This window comes from Camelus bactrianus, chromosome 25, assembly GCF_048773025.1.
Source record: "Camelus bactrianus isolate YW-2024 breed Bactrian camel chromosome 25, ASM4877302v1, whole genome shotgun sequence".
Lineage (NCBI taxonomy): Eukaryota > Metazoa > Chordata > Mammalia > Artiodactyla > Camelidae > Camelus > Camelus bactrianus.
This window is the reverse complement of record NC_133563.1, coordinates 22,529,247-22,552,441: the sequence shown is the minus strand read 5'-3', so window position 1 is coordinate 22,552,441 and position 23,195 is coordinate 22,529,247. Positions and strand designations below refer to the sequence as shown.

The window sequence follows — 23,195 nt, the reverse complement described above, 5'->3', positions numbered from 1 at the left end:
TTATTAGTATAAAAGTTGTTTAACAATTAAGCACAAATGTTGAAGAATGTCTTGAAGGAATCAAGCCTTGGTCTTGGGAAGCACAGCAGAGTTCTTTAAATTCTGCTTATTTCTAGGATTCCTCTCCTTGATTCTCTATCTTTTTTTCTACTCTATGAACACTTTTGAGTGACTTTAATCACGTTTAATAACCACCTCACCCCTCAAGCTAACAGTTCTCAATATCTTTTTCTATAGTGTTAATCTCTCTGGGTTTCACTCCATGTTTATCTGCCTTCTGGGTATCTCCAACTGAATGGCAGTTACCTCAACTTCAATATTTTCCTACTGGAAATAACGAACAAACTACTTCCTGAATCTTTATGCATTTGGGGGCACGCTTTCTCATCACCTGGCAGGAACCTCAGTATTCCCCTCTTTCCCCCTTTACCGCCGCAGTACACCTAATTCTAAGCTTTGGCCAATCATAAACAGCTCTTCTGTCTGCCTCTTCCTATCAGCCCCACCATCACACACAGCCACAGTCAGATCTCTTAGTAGCTCAAGTCTGGCCAAGGTCAATAGTAACCCGCCCACTTATTTCTCTGCTTCCACCTCAACTTTTACAGCAACTGCACTTGGACCAGTTGCTGGTATGTCCTTATCAAATGCAGCTTGGCTTCCAAAGAGGCTATAGAACAGTGGGAGAGAGAGTTACCCCACCTCCAGTCAGATGAAGCTCCACCAAAGCTCTAGTTTCCGGTGTACAGCAAAGTGACTCAGTCAGCTTGCATGTTCTTTTCCATTATAGGTTATTACAAGACACTGAATATAGTTCCCTGTGTTGTACAGTAGAACCTTGCTGTTTATCTGTTTTATATGTAGTAGTTTGTATCTGCTAATTCCAAACTCCTAATTTATCCCTCCCTCCTTTCACCTTGGGTAACCCTAAGTTTGCTTTCTAGGTCTAAGAGTCTGTTTCTGTTTTGTAAATTAGTTCATTTGAATCATATTTTAGATTCTATATATGTGATATCATATGATGTTTGTCTTTCTCTGTCTGACATACTTCACTTAGTATGATCATCTCTAGGTCCATCCACGTTGCTGCAAATGGCATTATTCCATTCTTTTTATGGCTGAGTAGTATTTCACTGTATATATGTGTGTGTGCGCGTGTGTGTGTATCACATCTTCTTTATTGTAAGCCTTTTTTAAGCATTTGCTATGTACAATTCTAGGCTAGAAATTGAGGAAAGACAAAAATGAACAAGACTTGTCCTTGGCTTCAAACATGTCATGACTGTTATCTAAAGGTCATTCTGTAAGTATCATAAATTATGTTGGTCATTGTTTGCTCAAAGGCACTAAATGTTCTTGGCTGAAACAGTTTGGTTCATGTGATTTGGAAGTACTATAGAATATAATGTGGGCCAAATATTTCTTGAAATAATTTTCAATCTTTACATTGAAATTCTTTTTTTAGTTGGAATTTCAGAATTTGAATTTTAGGACTGCCATCTGTCTGAAATTTCTGTGCCAAAGTCTTTGCCTTAATTTCTTTCTTACTCTTCAAGTATATAAATATAGCTATAATTTTCTATTATTAAATCATTAACTAACAACTCCTTTCCTTCTTTATACTAGGCACTTTATACCTTATTCTGTGTGTGTTTGTGTGTGTGTGTGTGTGTGTGTGTGTGCATATCACACATATGAGTATTACTTTAACATCAAACATGAGGCTACCTTTATATGTAGGGCACCGTGAGATGCACAAGAATGATTAAGAACAAATGAGTGAGTGCACACAAAAGAAAGGGGGTACAATTAGATTTGCTCAGAATCTGAAGTAGCTGGCAAATAGCGCAGCTTAGAATGGTTTTAAGTTTATACTTACTGTCTCTGGCTTAACACACGATTCCTTTTCTGTAGCAAGTGAGGGCACCAAAATGTAGTGACCAGCCACTGACATCACAAAGGCATTCAAGCAATAATAGAAAGAGATAAGTGGAACCTTTCTATCACTAAGTGATAATAGTCATAATAATAATAATTAAAATCTAGACACCAAAATTCTGAAAGCACAGACATCTGGCTTAATAAAAAGTCCCAAACACCTTGTAAGTCATCCAGGCATTCTTATTTTATAATACAGCATCATAATTCATATTTATAATAACACCTCAATTATCAAAAATTTATTTTTTACATTTCATATGTTCTTTTGAAGAAGGAATGCAATCATAACATAAATATAGAAATACACTGATGTATAAAGTTTTTCTTCAAAAGAGTTAACATTTTTTAAGAGTTTGATTACCCACTAGGGCAAGTTCCTTCAATCTAGACATTCTTCTGTGAAATAATTTATTCCCCAATAATTGTGTAAATAAGACAGTCACTTACTTTTCTGAGGGTTTAATCCTATGCTTTTCTTTCTGGATCTCCTCCATTTAATTGCTTCCCTCTGATAATGAGATTTCCTCCCACAAATTCAATGCTCTATGTATCAAAAAACAGATTTATATACATAAAATCTACTGTCTGTTTCATCTATTTTAATCCTCTAAGCAATCACCAAGTTTGATCCCAATGTGGTTTTCAAGCCAGATTTGGTGGCTTATTGCTCATGGTTTATAAATTTCCTTTTTTCCTTCTTTTTTGTTTCCTTTCTGGTCATCCACATTTATTCCTCTTTTTTTTTCCCTGTTAACCCCAATTTTTGTCCCTTACTGAAGCCCCAGTCTTTGTGGGCTGTCCACCAGGGTTCTCTGACCTTCCTAAGCCAAGAGGTATCTAAAGCCTCCAAGACTGAAGTCTAAATTAGCATAAATGATTCATACAGGAATGCAGGGAGAGTCCAGATTTTATACTGTGCACCAGAGAAAGAATTGGTAATAAAGTATTTTCATGTGCTAAATTAGATGATTATCTTTATGAGTGATTCCCACTCTCTCTTAGTGCAGATGGTTTCCTCCGTTCGAGAAGGAAAGATGTCTGTGACGGCTCCAGTTTCCATCGCCTTTATTGTTTGTAATCCCCAAGGAGGAGAGGTACATCATATCTCCCATCACCCATATATTAAACCTTGACAAAAAGTGATTGGCCTTGAGCTTGAGTCACATTCTAGAACTGATCACAAGAAGGAAGTTTATTTGCTTGCCTAGCCTGGAGCATGTTCCCACCTGAGGAAGGAGAGAGACAGACTAACATGTGTGCCAGCCCCATCAGAATCACATGGAAGACGAAATCTTGAGCAGATAACCGACACCCACTACAGGGAGTACTGCAGGGCACTATTTTAGTACAGACTTGGTTTTACTTATAATATTAAATGCACAAATTCTACATTAAAGTAGTGCTATCTTGGGTCAAATGTCCGTTGTTTAGACGTAACTTTGTAGTAAATGTCTTTCTTTTCTCAATGGTACATAGTATATAGTTTCCCAAATTGTAAATTGACTTTTTTTAAAAAAGTAAGTTTATTATTAGTGACTAACAATGACAAGTAATGACACACAAACAGGGAACATGAAAATCAAGATCACATAAGGGCAGAATCATGTTAATGGTAGCGCTATCTATCTTAAACCCATTAGAAAAGCCCCAGTAGGTACCAGTAATGAGTTTTAAAGCACCTAGGTCAGAAGCACCAAGCAAGCCGTCGCCACACAGGATTCATTCATCACTGATGTTGCCTGTGAAACCGGTCTGTTAAAGTGGACCAAGCATGCAGTGGGTGAGATGCTGACTTTTCAGACATGAGGACTGCACAGAAATCAACCAATGACACCTTTGACAAGAAACTGAAGACAGTTGATACCATAAGAAAAGATTAGGATAAATGACTTGAAATATTCGAGCCAGACAAGTGTTTCTCCATTTAAGGTACCAGGAGAAATGATCAGATGCTCGGCATGGAACTTCCCTAGAAGCTCTCTTCTCTGCCTTTTAAATCTCATTGGCTGGTTTCACTGACGTGCTTCATCACCTGATAAATCACAGTCACCTGTTCCATTGATCACTGACTTCTTGCGGTGACTATGTGTTGCCTATGCTGGAGAAAGTAAAGGGGAAAAAAAAAAGAGGAATAAATGTGGATGACCAGAAAGGAAACAAGAAAGAAGGAAGCATCTATGGTAGCTTTTAAAATTCTAATTTCTCATTTGTAAAAATGTAGATAATAACAAATTCTACTCCATAGGAACACAGTAGGCTTCTGCCATCAGAGGGAAAATCAATTATTTTTAAAATTATTTATTTATTTTAAAAGTATGTCTAGCTTTCCTGTTTAACTCAGTGTCTGGCACACATGAAACACTTATAAAGTTTTGGTAAACAAATAAATTGTTTTATGAATGAAAGATAAGATTTTCTGATACAGATTCACTTCCTGGTGAATTTGGCCTTCATAAACCAGAGAATTCCTCCACAGGCTTTATTAAGAACACTCCCTGAGTGAGTACCGAATGAGCCCCATCTGAAGAACTTTCACTAGGGTCTCCTCCCTTTGGTTTAACACGCAACCTACAATAAATCATGCAAAATTGAAATGAGTTAAAATAATGGAACACAGAATGAGAGGGACACATTATTTCAGTCTTGGAGCCACTTGGGCTAGGATTTTAAAATAATCTATCATCCTAGTCAAATAGACAATATAAACTGGCACATTTGCTAATGATCCCAGTGTGCTCTGTACTGACATTTCAACAATTTGCCAGGTAACACTTACATAACCTTCTACAGCACTTTCTGTGGGCCAGGCTTGTCTGAGTGTTTCATATAAACCTGTGACCCTCTGATGCAGTTACCATTTCATGGTCCCCATTTTACTGGGAGAAAGAAACTGAAGCACATGGAGGTTAAGTAACTTGCTTAATGTCCCATGACCAATACATGGTCAAGTCAGAATCGGTACACTTAACTGCTAGCTTGTAGTTGCAGATAGTGGAGAAAATGTTATGTGCTTATTACAACATCCCCTCCTCCAGATCACACAGCAAGGCTACATGTCCTAGGTTGCACTGCAGCTAGATAGGGCCCAGTGCCTGAGTCCTTGGCTGGAGAAGTGCAGGCAATAACGATGTGAACCTCCTTCCAGGCTTGGCTTTTACAGTCATTGTGCAGTCCTCCTCTCTTTCTCTTCTGTGGCAACCTAGGAAGCCAGGGGTTCCACATGGGACCATATGAGAGGGAAAAGGGCTGCCCAGCCTGTTTTCAATGGAGATATGAATGAGAAATAAACTTTAATTGCATTAAATCACTATGATTTGAGAGTACATTCACTTACGTATACCTTGGTGTAACCTGACTAATAAAGAAGTTGGTATGTTGAATCAGATTGCTTTAAAATAAGCTACAATACATGGCATTGGCTTCACTGTTAGGCATCAAGACAGTCCATGTCAGAGGAGAGGAGAGGATATATGAGAAATTAGCTTCCCATTTTAAATTGTGGAAGAGTAACTGGGAAAACTGTTGCCTCCAGTAACTCAGGAGACAGAATAGGTGCCTTTAACTTGTAGTTTTAAGAGAAATGGATGAATTAGATGAGAGCACTAGTGTCTATTGGCTATTATTGGTTTTAAAGAAAATAGAGTTCAGAGATTGGGATCTTGCTATGTCCAAAGATGCCAGACAGTGAAAGACGAGATGTTAGAAGACATTCAAGGAACAGGTCTAATAAAACTTCTCAGCTGAGTAAAGTATTCTGGGCAAAGATCATATGAAGACTGTAGATGTCCCATGCACAGTTCCACAGAGCCCAAAGAGATGGCCATTGACTTGAGAGAGGGGATTGGGGCACACACACAGAGCAAGGAAGCAGAGAAATACATCAGGTTTGAAAATTCTTCCTAGCAAAGAATGTTGTGTGTGGTTGCTGGCCCTTGGAACCTAAAGTGAGAAGATCAGAAGACTGCTAATTTTTGAAGGGATTGCACTGCGAAAGAAACCACACGCTGGCTTAAAAAAAAATCCTCCTACTGTATGAGACCAAAACCAATCTTTAGGTCCCCAACTTTTGAGGAAAAGAGTCAAGTTTCAGCACCTATTCTAACATCCACATCAGATATGGCCAAGGAGAACGATGAACAAGGAGGAGCTTCCCTGCGGATAGAACCAGGGGTGGCAAAGAACAGTGGTCCAATGCACTCCCCCTGGGAGTAAAACAAGAGGGGTAGGTCAGCAGAGGAAAAGAGCCCACGTGCATTCGTTCTTGCAGCCTGATCAACTTTAGATTCTTAAAGTGGCCTATGGCCCTGTCAAATTGCCAGATATAGTGTGTCCATTTAACAGCCATCTCCTGCTCAGAATCATAGGAAAGGCTTTTTCTCTTCAAAAATGCTAACTTGATTAAAAAAATAGATACTGAGATCACCAGGAACATGATAACAATCTGAAATACCTCATGGGTGTTGGCATGACTGCTGATTCCTCATTTGGGGACTTTTAGTAATTGTCAAAACACTCAGGGAAACTAACACTGTGAACAGTAGGATGGATTTCCAGCCGGCAGTTGTACCGCCAGGGTCCTACCCAAGGTGGGAGCCTGTGTGAGGCAGTAACGCAGCCCTGCCTGTTGGACTGAGGTATTCCGAGCAGTGTGCCAGGAAGTACAGGGCAAAGCAGAAAGCTCTGCCACCAGTTTTCCTGAAACACCGGGTGGGCACATCGTTTTCTATTAAAATAAACACACTGTATTGTAGATGAGATGGTGACATTTAGATGAGTTTTTGAGATGAGATAACAGAACTGCAGATACATTTATTTTTGCAGCACTGGCAAACTTCAGCTTCCCTGGGCTGAGTCACTTGGCAGGGACCAGCCTGCCTGCCTAAGTTAACCGAGGAACTGGGAGGTGAGAGAGAACAGAAGGAAAGAAGGGGTGTAGGAGGCACTTTACAGTTTAGCGGGGTGGATACTGGTGCCTCCTTTAGATATTCATGTCTAAAATCCCACTGGTCTTAAGTCACGGGGTAGAAGAACAGCAGTCAGGCTTAGGGCTTTTAAGGATGAGCGTTCCTTGGAAGTAATTGGGGCTTATTGTATGGTGTCTCCTGGGCAAAATGAAGGTGGAGCAACGGCACACCTACATCCTTTATCCCTTTTCATATCCTTCCCTTCTTCCCATTCATCCCTGCAGTTTAATTCAAATCAACGTAATTCAAAGCACTATTACCTCATACAAAGATAGATGAATTTCTAGATAGAAGGATAGATGACAGATCAAAAAACAGAAAGAAAAACAGACACAGAGAAAGAGAGATTCCAAGAGTTAATGGAGTTTTACTCCTCCGCCATCTCCCCTGTTCTCCTGGCACAGTGGTGTGCGTAAGGCCCAGACCAAGCTCCTTGGGGACAACAGGACATGCGTCGCAGCCAGCAGGGCACAATGTATTTTCCCTGAAGTTGGTAAAGTGGACAAATGAGAATCTACATGAGGCTTACAAGTGACCATCACTCCATGGTGAGACGAGAGTCTGTAAGGAGACAAGGAGAACCCAGGGAAGGCAGAGCTCTGGATCCCGATGAGCCACAGTCCAGCTGCAGCCCTACGTTCCCTACTTTTCTCTCCTGCTTCTGTTAGTCTCTGTTGAGTTTCTCTTCCTTGCCATTAAAATAGTCTGGCCTGATGCAGTACAAAGGGAAAGCTACAAGCCCAGAAGTGGAGGTGCAGGGGGAACGGGGAAACACATTTCTAGAGGAACCATTACCTACACAATGACTTTTTCTTGATTGAGCTGATGGTGATGGACTATAAAATGCTGAGTGATGCCCTACGTGTTGAGTTTGGATTAGAATGAAAATAGACTCATGAGACTAGCTTACTGGTAACTTAAGAACTTAAACATGACTGTATATATACATATTCATTTTATAAGCATAGAGCCTCAAGAGGTTGAAATTTTTAGCCTACAACAACTGGATCTTTTACCCTCTGGTTTCTGGTTGGGATGGGCCACTGGGGAGCACCTGTGGGTGAACAGCGAGCAGCTGGAGAAGCTAGTTGGCTAAGGATCTCTTGGTTTCCCTCCCTGCCTGGCAGCAGGTTGCTTTCTTACCTCCAAGGCCATAGCTCCTGTCCTACACGGTAGCTCAGCTGTAGCTCTCTCCAGGTCTGGAAACCTGTCCCTCACATCGGCCCTACATGTTTCATCACCTCTTAGTGGTCTCCCTTAACTCTGCCTACACCTTTGTGAAAAGTTTCCCTTTTCCAGTCTTCTCAATTACCTCATCTACACGTGCATCTCTTTCTCATAAGGACCCTGATTAAAACACCCCCTAGTTCCTAAAATGCTGTTCTGAACATGGTAGGACCAAGGGACACCAAGAGACCTAGAACTGTACCCCCAACTCGCCATTTATAGGGTAGTTATTGAGCAAACATGTCCTGGTTACTTATTATATCCTGGACACTTTCCTTGGCTGTCATGCTACAAAGATGAATGCGGTTTAATCGCTGATCTCAACAGAAAAGGTCCCGGCAGGAACGTGTAGGATTGTGCAGGGAGAGAGCAGTGGAAGTAACCCCTGAGGGTCTGAGGAAGCTGAGATGTGTGAGCTGAGTTTCACTGGATGAGTGAGTTTGCTAAGCAGACAACAGGGGGAAATACACAAAGGCAACACACCCAAATCAGAGAGATGAAACAAGCTGTGGAAACGTCTGGTACACATGTGTAGATTTGGTGTACCTAGAAGGGGGTGGAAAAAGGAGGGGCTGCAAATGTGGGCAGAAGCCATATTACAAAGAGTGCAGATTCATTCATCAAGCATCTAAGTTTCACAGTATGTTATATCATTAATTTTTAGTTTTATTCCATAGGATTATAAGAGTAGGAGGCAGGATTCGAGGCAAGATTTTGGTGATGTATCACTGCAAAGGCTAGAACATTATTGTCATCAGGGAATAAGTGATATTTCATTCTTCAAATTAAATAAAAACAGCATATCCTGTTATATTAATCATAGTAATAAAAGAGGAAGATAGAGAGTCATTCTTCCAGGTCATATTTCTACAGCAGAGGGACCTGAATGCTTTTGGAATTGCAAACAGAGGACTCGACATCCTCACTACAGAGGACCCATGAGGCCATGCTTCCCTCCGCGGCACTCCCAGTGTCCTTCCAGAGGATCCCCGTGCTCTCCATCCTCCCGTCACACTCCACCCAGATCACGTCACACCAGCCCAGGGGACCCCGGTTATGTCATTTTTCCTTCTCTCAGTCAGAGCAGTTGCTTCTCAAGGTTCTTTTCAGAAACTTCATCATGTTTGACGTCAAGTGTTTTCCACCAGATCCCCCTGGAACACTCTATCTCTATTAAAGTCACTTCCTTTATGTGAGGCAGTAATTTTCCTTGCCTTCTGAGGGACAGAGAAAAGAGTAGTCGTCAGGATTCCTGAAATAGCTATTTGTTCCTTTTGAGGCATGGACGATGCGTTCCTGTTTCAAACCTCTTCACGACTGTGGAGGTGTTGTGAAACAGAAGTGTTTTTGTACAGTTCTTCCTCTTTTCCAGGCATCCATCAATACGTGTGTGGTACACACAGATAACATGTCCAGAAAAGTTAAGCTGAGTTGTGAGAAGTCCTGTAGAACCTAAGCAGCAAATCCAGGGCAGAATCTATGGACTTTCCAAATATGCCCATTACCATACGGTGAGACAGAACAGTGCAGTGGTTTAACCGTGAAAACACCGCACTGAACGGTCTGCACTGAAATCCCAGCAGGGTGACTTTAGGAATGCTACTTAATCTCTCAGCCTCAATTTACTCACAGGTAAAATGGAGAGAGTAATAGTATGTGCCACATGGGGCTGGTCTGTGGACTAAATTGAAACCTCTCATAAAGTGCTTAACATAGCACTCAAATTATACTGGCTTTACTATTATTCTGACTGACAATGTCCAACCTCCATTCGTGATCGTATTTCTTCAACTCTCCTCTACAGGAAAGCTTCTTGAAAAGATTATCTATGTATATCCCATCTCTGCTTCTTTGCAGCACATTTGCCCATAAACCCAACTCTCCTGTTCTTCTGCCTCCCTCATACCATTGAGACTTCCTTTGCTAAGCTTCCTTATGAATTCATGCTGACAAAGCCAATAAATACTTTTTAATCATTTGTACTTGAAATCTCAGGGACATTCAATAAAGTTGATGCTCCCTTGTTGAAACTTTCCTGATTCTACTACTATTTTCTGCCCACTCTGTATCAATGTACCTTAAGAAACCCACCCCTATCCTTCTTCCCAGCTTTTAAATATTAGAATAACTCAGATCTCAGGCTCAGGATATCTGCTCTCCTCACTCAACATTCTTACACTAAGCAAACTCGCCCATTTCTGTACCTTCAAATCCCATCTCAATGGCCAGGACTGCTGTGAGACTTTATGGCCAGGACTGCCCATGGAAAGTCTCTAAAATAACATGAGTGGGAAATGTCTATATGTTATGACACAGACTCAAGTGAAAAATTATAAACTTGCTAGCACAGAATTTCAAGTTCTGGAACCTGGTCTTTAGCCATATAGGACATGGCTGGCTGAGTTGCAGGATTATTGTCTTATATGATAGCATAAGTCGTTACTGACAAGCTCTTTTGAAGAGAAGGAAGGTTGACTGCTTAGGACTTCTCAGCCATAGTGTATCATTCACTGCATGTGCGGTGCTGAGTATTACCACTGTTTGAGTGACTCTTAGTGAGAAACAGAAAGGAAACTTGCTCAGATGTATAATTTGATAGATATCACTCTTGGTAATTAATGATGTATGCATGAGTTTTATTTCTTCAGTCTTTGAGTTCACCCTGATTTCTCTGATCCAGGTCTAAGACGTTTAGCATAAGTAGATGGTAAAAATGAAAGGAAACAAGGATAACACAGCATTCTTCTCATGTCAGAGTGGGCTAATGCCAAACCTAGTCCCCGGTGGGAAAAGAATCAGACTCTCATTGGGCACATTCTATTAATGAGGAAAAAAAGGGGGGGGGGGGAATATAGGCTGATGGATTCAAAAGAAGGCTGATTAGGACTAACTCTTCTTTATTGCCCTAGAAAAGTTGAGAGATCAAGGTTAGCAGAGGGGCAGGGTGGTAAGAAAGTGAACATGGAAGTACAAAGGAAAAACCTACATCTCCCTGGAGCACGTGGTAAATCAACAAGGCGGTCCATGTTGCTGACCATGCAGGTGACGGGGCCACGGCCAGAAAGCGAAATGCCCACCAGGCATCCTTAAGGAGGAGGTAGTTGATTAAATATGAGATTTCTGAGGAAAGCCCTGGAAGAGCTGGGATGTAGAAAATGTTCGAATATGATAAACTCTAAAAGGATTCATCCCCTGGGATTTCAAAATCCAGTGGGTGTCCCAGGTTCCTCTGCTGCTTGCCACTGAGTTGAGTGCTTTCCATATTATCCTTTACCACGACCAGCAGCTCCAGCCGAGGCCGTCCAGCAGGAGTATGATAAGTGTTGGAGAACCATTACAGTATATCTGTAAAAATGGTGTTCTAGGACAAGTATTTCCAGAAGCTGGAATACCAGTTAGGGTGTCAGTTTGTCTGGTTTTGGTGAGTTGTAGTGGACTTCACTGAACTTGATGGAAAGGAGATTCTCTAGATCAAAGGCTTAATCAAAGATCCCTTATGGGTATTGAACACATAGACCTAAATGAGGGTGGAGTTGCCTCTGGTGATCTTTGCACAAAGTAAGGTAGAACTGCCTTTTACGCTTCATCATTGGGTGTCAATGCTAGAAGCCATGTTCAGAGTAAAGGAACGAAGGAACTATAATCCTGAGAACTATGTGATAACTATACTTCTGCAAAGGGGGAGGGTATATTCCAACAACTGTGGCTAGGAATTCCCAGGAATTAATGAGCCATCATGGTTACATTCAGTGCAAGGATGGTTCAGAATCCCAAGCATGCAAATTATTTAGTAGTAAGTGCAGACAATTTGACAGTAAAAATTTCCAGAGTAAGGAGTTTACATACCAGGATCCAGATATCATGTTATTTCTGCCCATATGGAACTAAGGGTGGGTTTGTGGTGATCAAAGGAACACATCCTTTTTTCATGTATAATTTCATCCTGCAAATGTTATCTCAATAATTCATAGAGGCATGAATCGGTGAGGCCTGGACATTAGTATACAATACATATTGAACTACTGAATTTTTGAAAATGTAAGAATGAGGAAAAATAACATAAAAATTTCAAAGGAGCCATGGTGTAATGCCCCATCTTGTCCTCAGATAGATTATCTGAGGAAAGAAGAGTTTAGCTATTTGGGTTTTTTTGCACTTTCAAAGACGGAGACACAAACACACATATTTACCACCTGCCCTATTTTTCTTATCAAATCTCTCTACCCAACAGTGTTTAGGGTTAAAAACTCAGAAACAATATTTTCAAGATTTTTTAAAAACTGCGCTTTTTGATATTTCATTCCAGTGTCTCAAAATGTATTTTGGATCTCCTTTTTCTCAAATGCGGAGAACAACATTTTGAGCTCTATTGGAAATAGCTTCCTGTGTTTGTTCACTCTATTCTTTAAGTCTTCAGGTCCTTTAGGGCAAAGATAACGCCCCGAGTCTGTGGAAAAGGGAACTGTGGTGCTTGTAAGTGCCAGTACAAAAACCAAAATCCTTCATCCTTCCTGGAGGTTGAGTCCCTGAAAAGAACCAAGGTCAGCAGAACCAAAGATAAGACGATAAGATCACACAAAACAGGGAATTCGGGGGAAATCTATTTTTAAACATATTATTGTTTTAAACATAAACCTTTCCAGAAAGCACGTAACAAAGCACATATGCTTCTCCCGAGAAGCCTTCTCCAGAATCACCTGCTCCGAGTTGATTCAGGAAATATCCATGTGAAATTGTGACCTGCTAGGAAAAAGCCTATTACGTTGGCTCTGTTATGTCCCCTGTACTTCTTAGTAAAAATCTTCACCTAGATTTTATGGGATTTTATGGAACTTAAATTGAATGTGTTTTGCAATCATGTCTCCACTGCCCTCATTTGATCAAGGCTTAGGAAATGTTTCTGTGGCTGCCCTGGCTTTTCACATATCATGACAGAGCTTCTGAGTGCTCTTCCCGACTGACATTCCAACAACGTATCGAGGGGTGGATTGTAGACAGCAAAACCCACCTGCCAGGTTTGATAAGACTTAACTCTTGATAGATTTGTCCGTTTAAGGGTTCTAAAGTGAAAAACACATGTGCCAAAGTGTTACATTGCTTTAAAATTCTGTGGACACACATCGATCTGTATTATTTCCCAACTGCAGATGCCAGCATGGTGATTAATTCGAAGCTGCTGTACTCACATTTTAATAAATTATAAAATGTCCGACTCACTTCTCCTCCCTTCCTCCTACCTGTCTTTATTTTATTATGAAAGTGACCATTCGTGGCAAATCTGGGTTTCACTGAATGTCAGGTGTAGGTCACCAGAAAAAAATTAGGTGAAGGAGCATTTACCAGGTGTCAATGCTCATCCATGCACAACCACCAAGATATCTTCTGTCTTGTGAGGAAGCGGTGTGGGTGAGTATACACACTGATATGAGAACTTTTTGTTCACATCAAAATTAGTCGGCCTACATGAATGTTTAAATGTGTTTGAAGAGATGTGTCAATGTTGCTCTTCAAGAAATGGTAATGTGGTACTTATACCAAAAAAATTCTCTTGTCCAACTTATTTCAGTCTATCTTTGAAGAGGTGTTATGTTGAAGAGGAAGCAGGAGTAAAAATGGAACAGGTTTATATAGTCCATCCCTGACAAAGGATTAACTCTTGGGCTTCAGTGTGGTGGGCCTGATGTTCAATGAGCCTGAGGAGAATTCTATCCATGAGGCTAGAAATCTGATCTGTCTTCTCCATTGTGTCTCCAGTCCTTAGCACATGTTAAATGCTCTGTAAATATAGGTGATGAATTAATATCCATCTGCACCAATTTTTCACCAAGCACCTGGACTCTGATTTGGACTTCATTCTCCTGCTGGCACTGGACATCTGCCCTGAACCCTCTCCATGAGGTTTTACCAAACCACCCACCTCTCAACGGCCTCCTTCCTTGGGGTTGAACCCTGTCCACCATATACCCTCTCCTAATAAGGAGACTATTTATGACTGAGATGCCCCACGTGACTTTGAATCTCATTTCTACTCTTTATCTGTGCCTCAAATGCCTCACCAACAAAATGTGAATTCACTGGGTGTGGGCCATACCATCCAGGTTTAGAGAAATTTCTAAAACTGGGCATCCACCTTAGTGACCAGGGCCACAGTGAGGATAGTTCTCCCTGCCTTGGTTTGTACTTTCATTAAGAGCCTGCCCCGGCTTGTTTCAGGGCCAGACCTCTCAGAGCTGTAAACAGTAGAAGGCAGAACAAGGACACAGATGGAAATCAGAGAGAAGCGCATTTTAGTTCATTGTAAGGAAAAACTTCTTAAAGGGGTTAGCAAATTACCCTAAACCTTCAAATACGGACTGTGTGACCATCTGTTAGGGGTGCAGTGAAACAGAGCCCTATATTCATAAAAATGTATGCATACAATATCTGTGGCAAATGGTTCTTTTCCTTTAAACTCCATTCAAAAGGTCATGACTTTTTCACCCTCAAATTTTCAGGAAGCAAGCTAGATGATGAGGGCTTTACAACCTCAAGGTCATACAGGTCTATGATTTCATTTTTAAGTTTAAAAAAGTAGTTACTTTTTATATGATAAACATAAGTTCAGATGAACTGCATCTTAAAAAAAGGTATACACGATTTTAGAATCAATAATATCCCGTTATGAACCTCAGCTCTAATTCCAATAGCAGCACAACTTTGGGCAGATTTATTCATTGCCCTGAAGATGAACATTTTATCTAGAAATGAGGGTGAAAAAATTCTGTGTATACACACACACAGGCACATGCACACATATAGCATCTATTTTTAACTTAGGTAATTTTTACATACGTTAAAATACGGTTTGTTTCTTTTCAACATGTAGCTGGTGGTGATGGCTGTTTAATTGTATCCATATAACGTGTGCGGCTGCTTCCCTGCTTCCTTCCTCATTATACAGGGATACATTATACCTCATTACCTCCTTTAATTGTCACCAAACTCTCTGAGGAGGAACTACATAGATTGGGAAAACAAGGGCCTGGAAAATACTCCCCAGGGACCAGGAAACTGGCATACTTGGCACTGGAATTCAAGGCAGTCTTCACAGCAGATCTAGATTTTTTAATTTCAAAGCAATACCCTCAATTCTCTGCTACAAGGCATGGAATCCCACCATGATATTCTTATCACAGGTAATACCTGCAAACACCCCACCTCAATTTGTTTATGATGCAGTGGGTTCTACTATTTAGTTAACTTTTCCTCTTTCACAGATGTCTGGATATGTAATCCAGAGAGCTAAAAATTAATTGGTTAATAATAATCAAAGCAGCTCATACTTGGGCAACGTACGTCTAAGTGGGACAGAACGCACTTTTATGGTTGAGCTGTCCAAAGCTCAGCACAGGATGTACAACTTTCTACTGTGTTTGGGTAATAACTCCGGACACAAGCTATCTTTTTCTTGCCAGGTTATAGAGTGTGTTGCTTTGAAAAGGCAGCGTTCTGCAACCGCGAATAAATTTTTAATGTTCTTTCCCCAGAAACTTTATGTTATCCTTGGGAAGTGCCCAGGTGTGTCCATGAAAATTTGAGTATAAATTTTACTTTTGAGAATGAAGTTGATTTTAAATGCGAATTACTTAAGGGAATTCTCTAGTGAATTCTTTTATGGGGAAAATAATTACTTGTTCATTTTTTATTTTGCGTAAATCTTGATGTGTAGACATTTCTGAGTTAAAAAAGAATCCAGTGAGTGCCATATTTGTCAGGCAAGTTTCTGAATCTCCAGTATCTCTGTTAATTAACCCTAATCGTTAACTTTGGAAAGTGGTTAAGAGAGATTACTTGAGCCCTTGTTACCACAAGGGAATCATGGATGAAATTTCACTCAGCGTAAGAGCAGTAAAGAGAGGCTGGAGAGAACCCTGGGTCGACAGTTCCACTCAGCAGGCTGGAGTCCTGCTTTTCCCTCAGATGAGTCAATTTTGGTAAATTGTTTAGCTTCCTTGGGCTTCAGTTTTCCCACTGGGAACATGGCAGTAAAAATGTCTGCCCTTCCTACTTCACAGAGTTTATCAGGATCACATGAAAAATGGTACGTGAAGGCATTTATTTTGTAAAGCACAAAGCAAGGTTCATAGCAAACCTAAGTGTGTGGTGTCTTCAAAATTTCTCCCAGGCAAGGTCGCAGGATGAATTCCTATTCTTTGAAACTCTGTCATCTTCTCTTGGAATCATTGGCAGCAGAGATGAGTCATTGAGAGAAACATTGTTATTATAAAAATCATGATAGAAATAAAAATAGCACTGACAGTCCACACAATTAGTATGCGTGCTGGGGGCGCTTGGGACAAATCAGAATATGGATCCCAACGTGAGCTGCCCACAGGCAATGTCTGCTGTCTGTTTCCTCTCTCCTCTTTTCTTATCGCTTTCTTTTCCTCCGAGTGTTTCTAGATTCTTGTTCCTCAAGCTCTTGGCTGGCATTCTACACAAGGATACTGGCTTTGATATGGCGTCTTCCTTGATAATTTTTATTAAGCCTCCCTGCCTTTAAAATATGCCACATTCTCGAAAGTCTGAACTAGTAACTACTTTATTAACCTGAGGAATGGCCAACATTGACCAAATTCCTGTTACTGAGCACAATTGGATGAGCTATAAATGAGAGACGTTGACTTTGATGTCACTGTACCCTAATGACATCCTTTAAAACCTTCCGAAGGGAGAAATGGAAAGGTCACAATCTTGGCTAGTGGACTGTTTGTATGACTTAGAATTGGGATTAAAACTGATTAGTTGCCAACATTTAAAAATGTAAAGATAAAAAGTTCCAGCTTTCTGACTTCTCTTAAATATCAGTACACAGAGCGACATTGGGTCCTCTATGGCAAAAGCAGCAGTGACTGAGAAGCGGCTGGTTCCTTTAGGAGCGCAAGCTGTGTTCAGTGTCCCAGGAACCCCACCTGTTCCACTTCATTTGCTTCTGTCGTCTGTAGGGACCCCATAGGGCCTGAGCTTGTGACCCTTGATAAACTCACAGAAACAACCTAATTAAGTCCTATCTCATAACCAGTTAGTCATGGTTGAAATCATGGACAGATGGTTTAAGGGGAACATATGTTGTTGATCTGTTCCTCCCACTTCATTAACTGTTTTGCCAGCATTTTAAGCAGTCTAATTATATGTCACAAACTATAACTGGAGCAGCAGCTTATAAGGGGCGAATCTAGGGTTTTGCTGAACTTTTAGTTTTAAATTTCAAATGGAAGCTGCCTTGAGGTTGGATCGGCACTTCAAAGTAAAACTTTCTCAGCTTCGTGAACGTGAGTCCTGGGCCTGTTCCAAACTCCACACCCGACACATTCCTGTGACGCCAGAGTACCTGACAGCATCGTGGCCGTGGGGTTTTTACAACATGCAGTTACGGAGAGCAAAGGGCCTCTCACAAAATGTCACCACGAGTGATACATTAGAGGCAGGGGAGGGTCCTAGAGACTTGGTGTTGCTTCTAGAGTTTTCTGAAGGCTTCACTAACACCTTCCCTCGTTTTCCATGCCCAAGGAGAGGAAAGTTGCTATGGATAAATCTAAGATGAGGAAAAAAAGAAAAAAAAGGAGCCAAATTAATAGAAGGGGGCAATTTAGTAGGAGGATTATGAATAACATTGGGAACTAACCTTCTCTTTTTTCTTTTCAATTTCTAGAGTTCCCTTTTCCCCAGATCAAAGGGTTAACATCTGGGGGCCAGAGATTTAAGTTGAGGCCTTGTAAAGAGAAGTGGGGCCAAGGCTTGGTACACTTCAGTCAGTGCAGGCTGTCAATCAGAAGCACAGAAGTTGTGTGTATGATTCCATACGGTCTGGGACAGGTCACTAGGCTGAAGCACCTCACACAGAGGCTTAGAGTTGAAGTATTTCTATGTCTGTGCAAACAAGAGGTCCTTGCAAGTGTGGCTACGGCTGGTGACTGGTCAAAGAACTGGGGATCTTGGGTTCAAAGACAGATAAAAGCAGAAGGGTCTCTCATCTGTCTGGCTTGAGCAAGAACAGGTTAGCCTGGTCATCACCCACCAACTGTCCAGTTATCCTCTGGCCTGGATAGACATTGGTTTAGGACTCTAGGGAGAGGTGGCAGAGCAAAATACCAAAAGAACGTATCATCTGAGACAGACCACCTCCAGCATAACTTGTAATTCGAACTCTCGGGACCCAGAACCTGGTGAGTTATTGGCTCAGTAACACATGAAACATGAATGCAAATGTCCAAAATCATCATGGACGAGCATGGCGATGGAGATTCCCAACCTCAGTCTAGCAGTTCTCATTTGTCTTGAATCAGAATGAATGCATGTCAGTAGAAAGAAAAGGATGGATAAAAGTAACTGCGCTGGTAGCCACAGGGCAATGACAAATGTGTAGCAGGAGGGAAGTTACCTTTTCTTTTTCACAAACTCACAGACAAAGTACATGGTAAGATGGCACTCGGTGTCATTCCACCTGCCTGAGCTCAGCATTTCCACACAGTCCTCGTGACCGTAGGGGTCGCTGGGCTCACCCTCCTTCCAGTTGCTGTAGTTCTGCAGTGGCGTGTTGTCCGTGAACACGTACTGGCCCTCCCTCTCAAGGTCATTCACCCCGATGAACACCCGGAAGAAACCACTCTTGGAGACGTAGTCAGCGAGGAGCGTGTTGGCAGCTTCGTCCTTGGGCATGGCCAGCATCCCTCCCCGGATCCGGCAGTGGGTCAGGGATTCCCGGTAGTTCTTCTCCTCCTGCACGATGTAGTAGAATTTCTCTTCGGTTTCCCTAATCCCTGCTATGACTTGGCGGCGAGGGAAAGAAGAGTATGATGACTGATCTCAAAAAGGGAAAAGCTAAGTATGTTATATTGCTAGATTTCCATTCCTTTCTTCAACATCGAACAATTATTTTGCAAAGCTTTATCACGAGGTGGGCACTGGTTTATTATTTTCCTCCACTTCTCTAGCTTCAGATGGAGGACAAACTCCTATCGCTTGTCCTCCCTCATCCTTCCTCCTTTACTTCCCCCAGCAACATGAAGCAGAGAGCTACTCAGGGAAAGGTGTGTTATGTGAACTGTCACCCAGCTCATCGCAGACAATTTTTCCCATCCTCGTTTATGCTTCTGCCATAATTTCAGTTCAGTTCCATGAGCATGCCCTTCCCCCTTCCACTTCCATGCCTTCCATGCCTGGAAGTTCTCTTCACTGCTTTACCTGGCAGATTCCTACTCATCTTTTAGATCTCAGTGGAGGTGTTTCCTCCTCTAAGAGCCTTTCCGGTGCCCCAGGGCAGACACTGGCACTCTTGTGAGTTCTCTCCTGTGTTTCTGTTGCCCCTTTCACTTCATAGCACTTAACACATTCTAGTCTAATTGTTTGTGTCTCTTCTACTAACCTGTGAACCTTTTGGGGCCAATGACTATGTCTTGGTCACTCTGTAGCCTCAGTGCCTACAACAGTGCAGGAGGTCGTACAGGCTTATTGGACTCATACAGAAATAATACGGAAGTTTGTCCACTTTGGGCCAGATTCCTAGGTTGTGGACGTGTATGTCAACTGAGATTGTCTATACTTCACTCCAGGTACATGAAGTAGACAGAGCTACCGAGAAAGCTTCAGGACAGACTGGGGGACTCAGTCATCACAAGCTCATACTATACTATATATGTTTTGGGCTTTGGGTGAAACTGCATATATTTTTAGGGTAAATAAATTAAGATTTACAAATAAATCTATGACCATTTGAATGTTAAGAACTGTCACTCTCTGTTGAACCTCTGCGGTCTGGTTTATTCATTAGGATCCAAGTCATGTCAGAGGCAGCATCTTCTAAGCAGGTTATAACTAGAGTTATAATTAAGGGCTAGTGAATATCAAACATTTTCTATGCCTGTAGTATTTCAAGATGAGGATGGACACGAGATGGCATCTGTGTGCCTCCAGGAATGGACAGTAGATATGGCTGGGTTATAATAAATGAGAATACAACAAAATGAACCCAACAGTGACAGTAACTACAAGAGTTCCCTCCTTCATACTGTCTCAGAAGAGAGGACATAAGCCCCAACTTTCAGGGCTTTACTGCTAACTGGAATGAGGAAATGGACAAGAGATAACAGAAATGACTAATACAGAAAGCTGCATAATTTAAAGAAACACATAATGTTCCTATTGATTTGCACTGAGGGTAGAGGAGCCCGTGAAACCCATATTCAAACCCCTGCTCCACTGTTCACAGCTCTGTACCTACGGGCAGGGTACTCTCTCTAAGCTGCAGTCTAATCATAGTACCTGAATCACAAAAAGTATTATTATTCCAAGTACTCAAGAAAGTAGTCATTGGCAATATTGTTACTTCTGTCTTCTGAGATGCTAGCTGTTTGATTTTTGCTGTCCCTCTTTATTCCGAAGGCCTGGCTGGCCGAACTCTGCCCTTCCCTCCATTCCCCTCTCTCACTGAAGCACCTTTTTCTACCCACAGGCCAGGCACACACGCATGCCTACAGGAAGAGGACCTGAAGTGGCCTAGAGTCTGAGTAGGGTAATTAGCATTTCGAGAGACCTTTAAACCGGTGACACTATCTCAGGAGGCCTTTGCCCGGACCAAGTTACTTCCTGCTAATATATTGGAGCTGCAGTGTTGAAAGAGATAAATTCATGGATACATAGCACAAAGCAAGCAAGAGTAGACTTACCATTCTTGACAAATCTCATCGATGTCTTAAGGCGAGCCACACTGATGTCCAGCTGTCCAACAACTTTCCGGTATCTCCCACAATCACAGACGGTACCTTTTAAACGACAGAACTGTGAGTTCATGTTGAAGCACCTGCAGACCAGCTGAAAAGAGCAACTGGTCTCTTCCTGGTATTTCCTGTCTGTTTCCAGCCTGGCTGTGTCTCCCTGTGAATGGCTATGCTTTTCATCTTTTATTTAAGACAGGGTTTCCAATATACACTGCCTATAGGATTACAGAAAATGTCTTTTTAATTATTTTGAATGAGTTAAAACACAGCTCTAAGTGAGATTTTTTTTTTTAAGGAACAGTAAATATGACAAAGCACTGCACACACGTTGTGAACCATTTGGCTTTTTTGTTGAACACAGAAAGTACCTCTCCAGTCTCAGACTAAAATCTTCACAGCTTTTTAAAAACATATTTCTAGCTAGTCTTCTTTTCTTACTGCATTGTTCACTGGCTCACACGACTCTCCCAAGACAGTAGAAACCTTTCATGATGAAATCAAACGTTAATTCTGATCATCCATTTGGAGTATAGCTTAATGTTTAAGTTTAAATCTTGTGAATAGACCCATCTTCCAATTTCAAGAGCCAGTTGTCGTGGATTAACTATGATCTTAATTTCTGCCATTAATTCCCCTTCAGTCATTTACCTTTGCAACTATCTACTGATAATACGACAGAGAAGGAATTCTAAGGAAAGCAATATAAAATTCAAATGATTCCCTTTTCCTGTTTAACAGCTGCTTCGTGTAAACATCTCCGTTTGCTTTTTTCTTTGGTGGTTGAAAAGCAAAAAGAATTCTATTAGCCAAAGGGAAATAAAAATATCTGTGGCTTTATTTATTCGTATCATGGTTAAATATAAGGAATTTAAAACAGTTCTTAGAATTAGTTTTCACTACACTTTTATGGTGGAAGTCATGGAAGCTCACCAAGAACAAGCTACTTTCTGTACATGTATCTTAACACTGGAAGTAAAGCTCTCTTTCATATCAGCAAGAAGCTCCCTGGCCATGAAGCATGTTCTGTAACCATGGGCTCTCCCTGGATCATGCCAGTATTTGGTTGAGATGCTGGTAGAATGTAAGGCCTGCTGGCCCTATTGCTGTGGACTTTGTGGATTTTCCACTTGTCTGGGAGAATGAAGCCTGCTTCCTGATGTGCTGGGTTTGCTGCCTCACAGTAAGCCTGATGGGGGTGGAGTGCACCGTTATCCCCGTCCCCAGGGTTGGAAAGTCACCAGCTGATTGAGAGGACATTTTGCGTCTTCCCTTTCCCCTAGCCCAAGAAAAATAAGCTGAATCACACTGAAAAGTCTATTGCTTTTCTATTAAATATATTTATGTTTGCAATGATTACATTTGGAATGATGCTAGCAATGAAAGAGGAAAAATGAGTGCATTATACCTGCTTTGCCTTTTCCTCCAGGTATCCCAGGTAAACCCTTTTCCCCTTTGTCACCTGAAGAAAAACAACAGCCACAAAAAGAAAAACTAAATAAAACAGTATTATTGATGAACAGAATATAATGCATAGAATAGGATGAAACAGAAGTATTTTAGACAGACATGTCCTACACACCTAAAATAAGAGGAAAAAATTTTAAATTACATTTGTAATATCTTCAATTAAATTTCCTTGGTTTTATAAAAATAATTTGATTTTGAGTTGGCTGCACAGGTACAACTAATCAAATAAGTCACAATTTAATTAGGTGGAATGCAGAATTCCAGTTGGAAGTATAAGAAACATTTAAATTTGTGTCACTTATCCTACTAACATGTTTTTATGATGTGAACTAGTGAGCAAGGCTAATACAATTCTTGCTTGCATGTTTTTAATTTTAAAAGTGCCATTGTTTGATATATCTACATCAGCATATATATAAATACACATAGTGTCTGTGTATTTACTATGCCCCTAAGTTCTTTCATGTGACTTGCCCCTTGGATTTTCAATAACATGCATTGTGCTTTTTCAATTTAATTCAACAAATATCTACTATTTACTTACTCTATGCAAGACAAAAGGCTTGGTACTTTGAAAAGATATAAAGAGAGACAAGATTAAACTTCTGGCTTGAAAGAGTTTATTGCTTTTTGGAAGAAATGTGATACATGCAAATATCCATAATATAAAGTCATGTCAAATATATTATCCTGAAATATCAGCCTTGATGTTTCCTTGCTGTTCTTCTTTGTATGTGACCATGTTTCTTACAGAGACATCCACAAAATAATTCTCAGAGAATCAGATTTATTAAAGCAGAGAGAAAAAAAATGTTGTTTTTTTCCCAACTTCAAAATAAGC

At 40.9% G+C, this 23,195-nt stretch overlaps 1 protein-coding gene across 15 annotated transcripts in view; it reads right to left on the bottom strand.

Moving 5' to 3' along the window:
• Positions 1-12,715: 12,715 nt before the first annotated feature.
• The window catches only part of COLEC10 (collectin subfamily member 10), a 401,773-nt gene continuing 391,293 nt past the window's right edge, over positions 12,716-23,195 (bottom strand). For all 15 annotated transcript variants that reach the window (XM_045508463.2, XM_045508465.2, XM_010972584.3 and 12 more), the window contains 3 exons: positions 22,293-22,346; positions 20,837-20,932; positions 12,716-18,940 (listed from right to left, as the gene is read on the bottom strand). In XM_045508463.2, the coding sequence (XP_045364419.1) occupies positions 18,549-18,940; positions 20,837-20,932; positions 22,293-22,346 (542 nt within the window). In that variant the 3' untranslated portion in view covers positions 12,716-18,548. The remainder of the gene's footprint in view (positions 18,941-20,836; positions 20,933-22,292; positions 22,347-23,195) is intronic.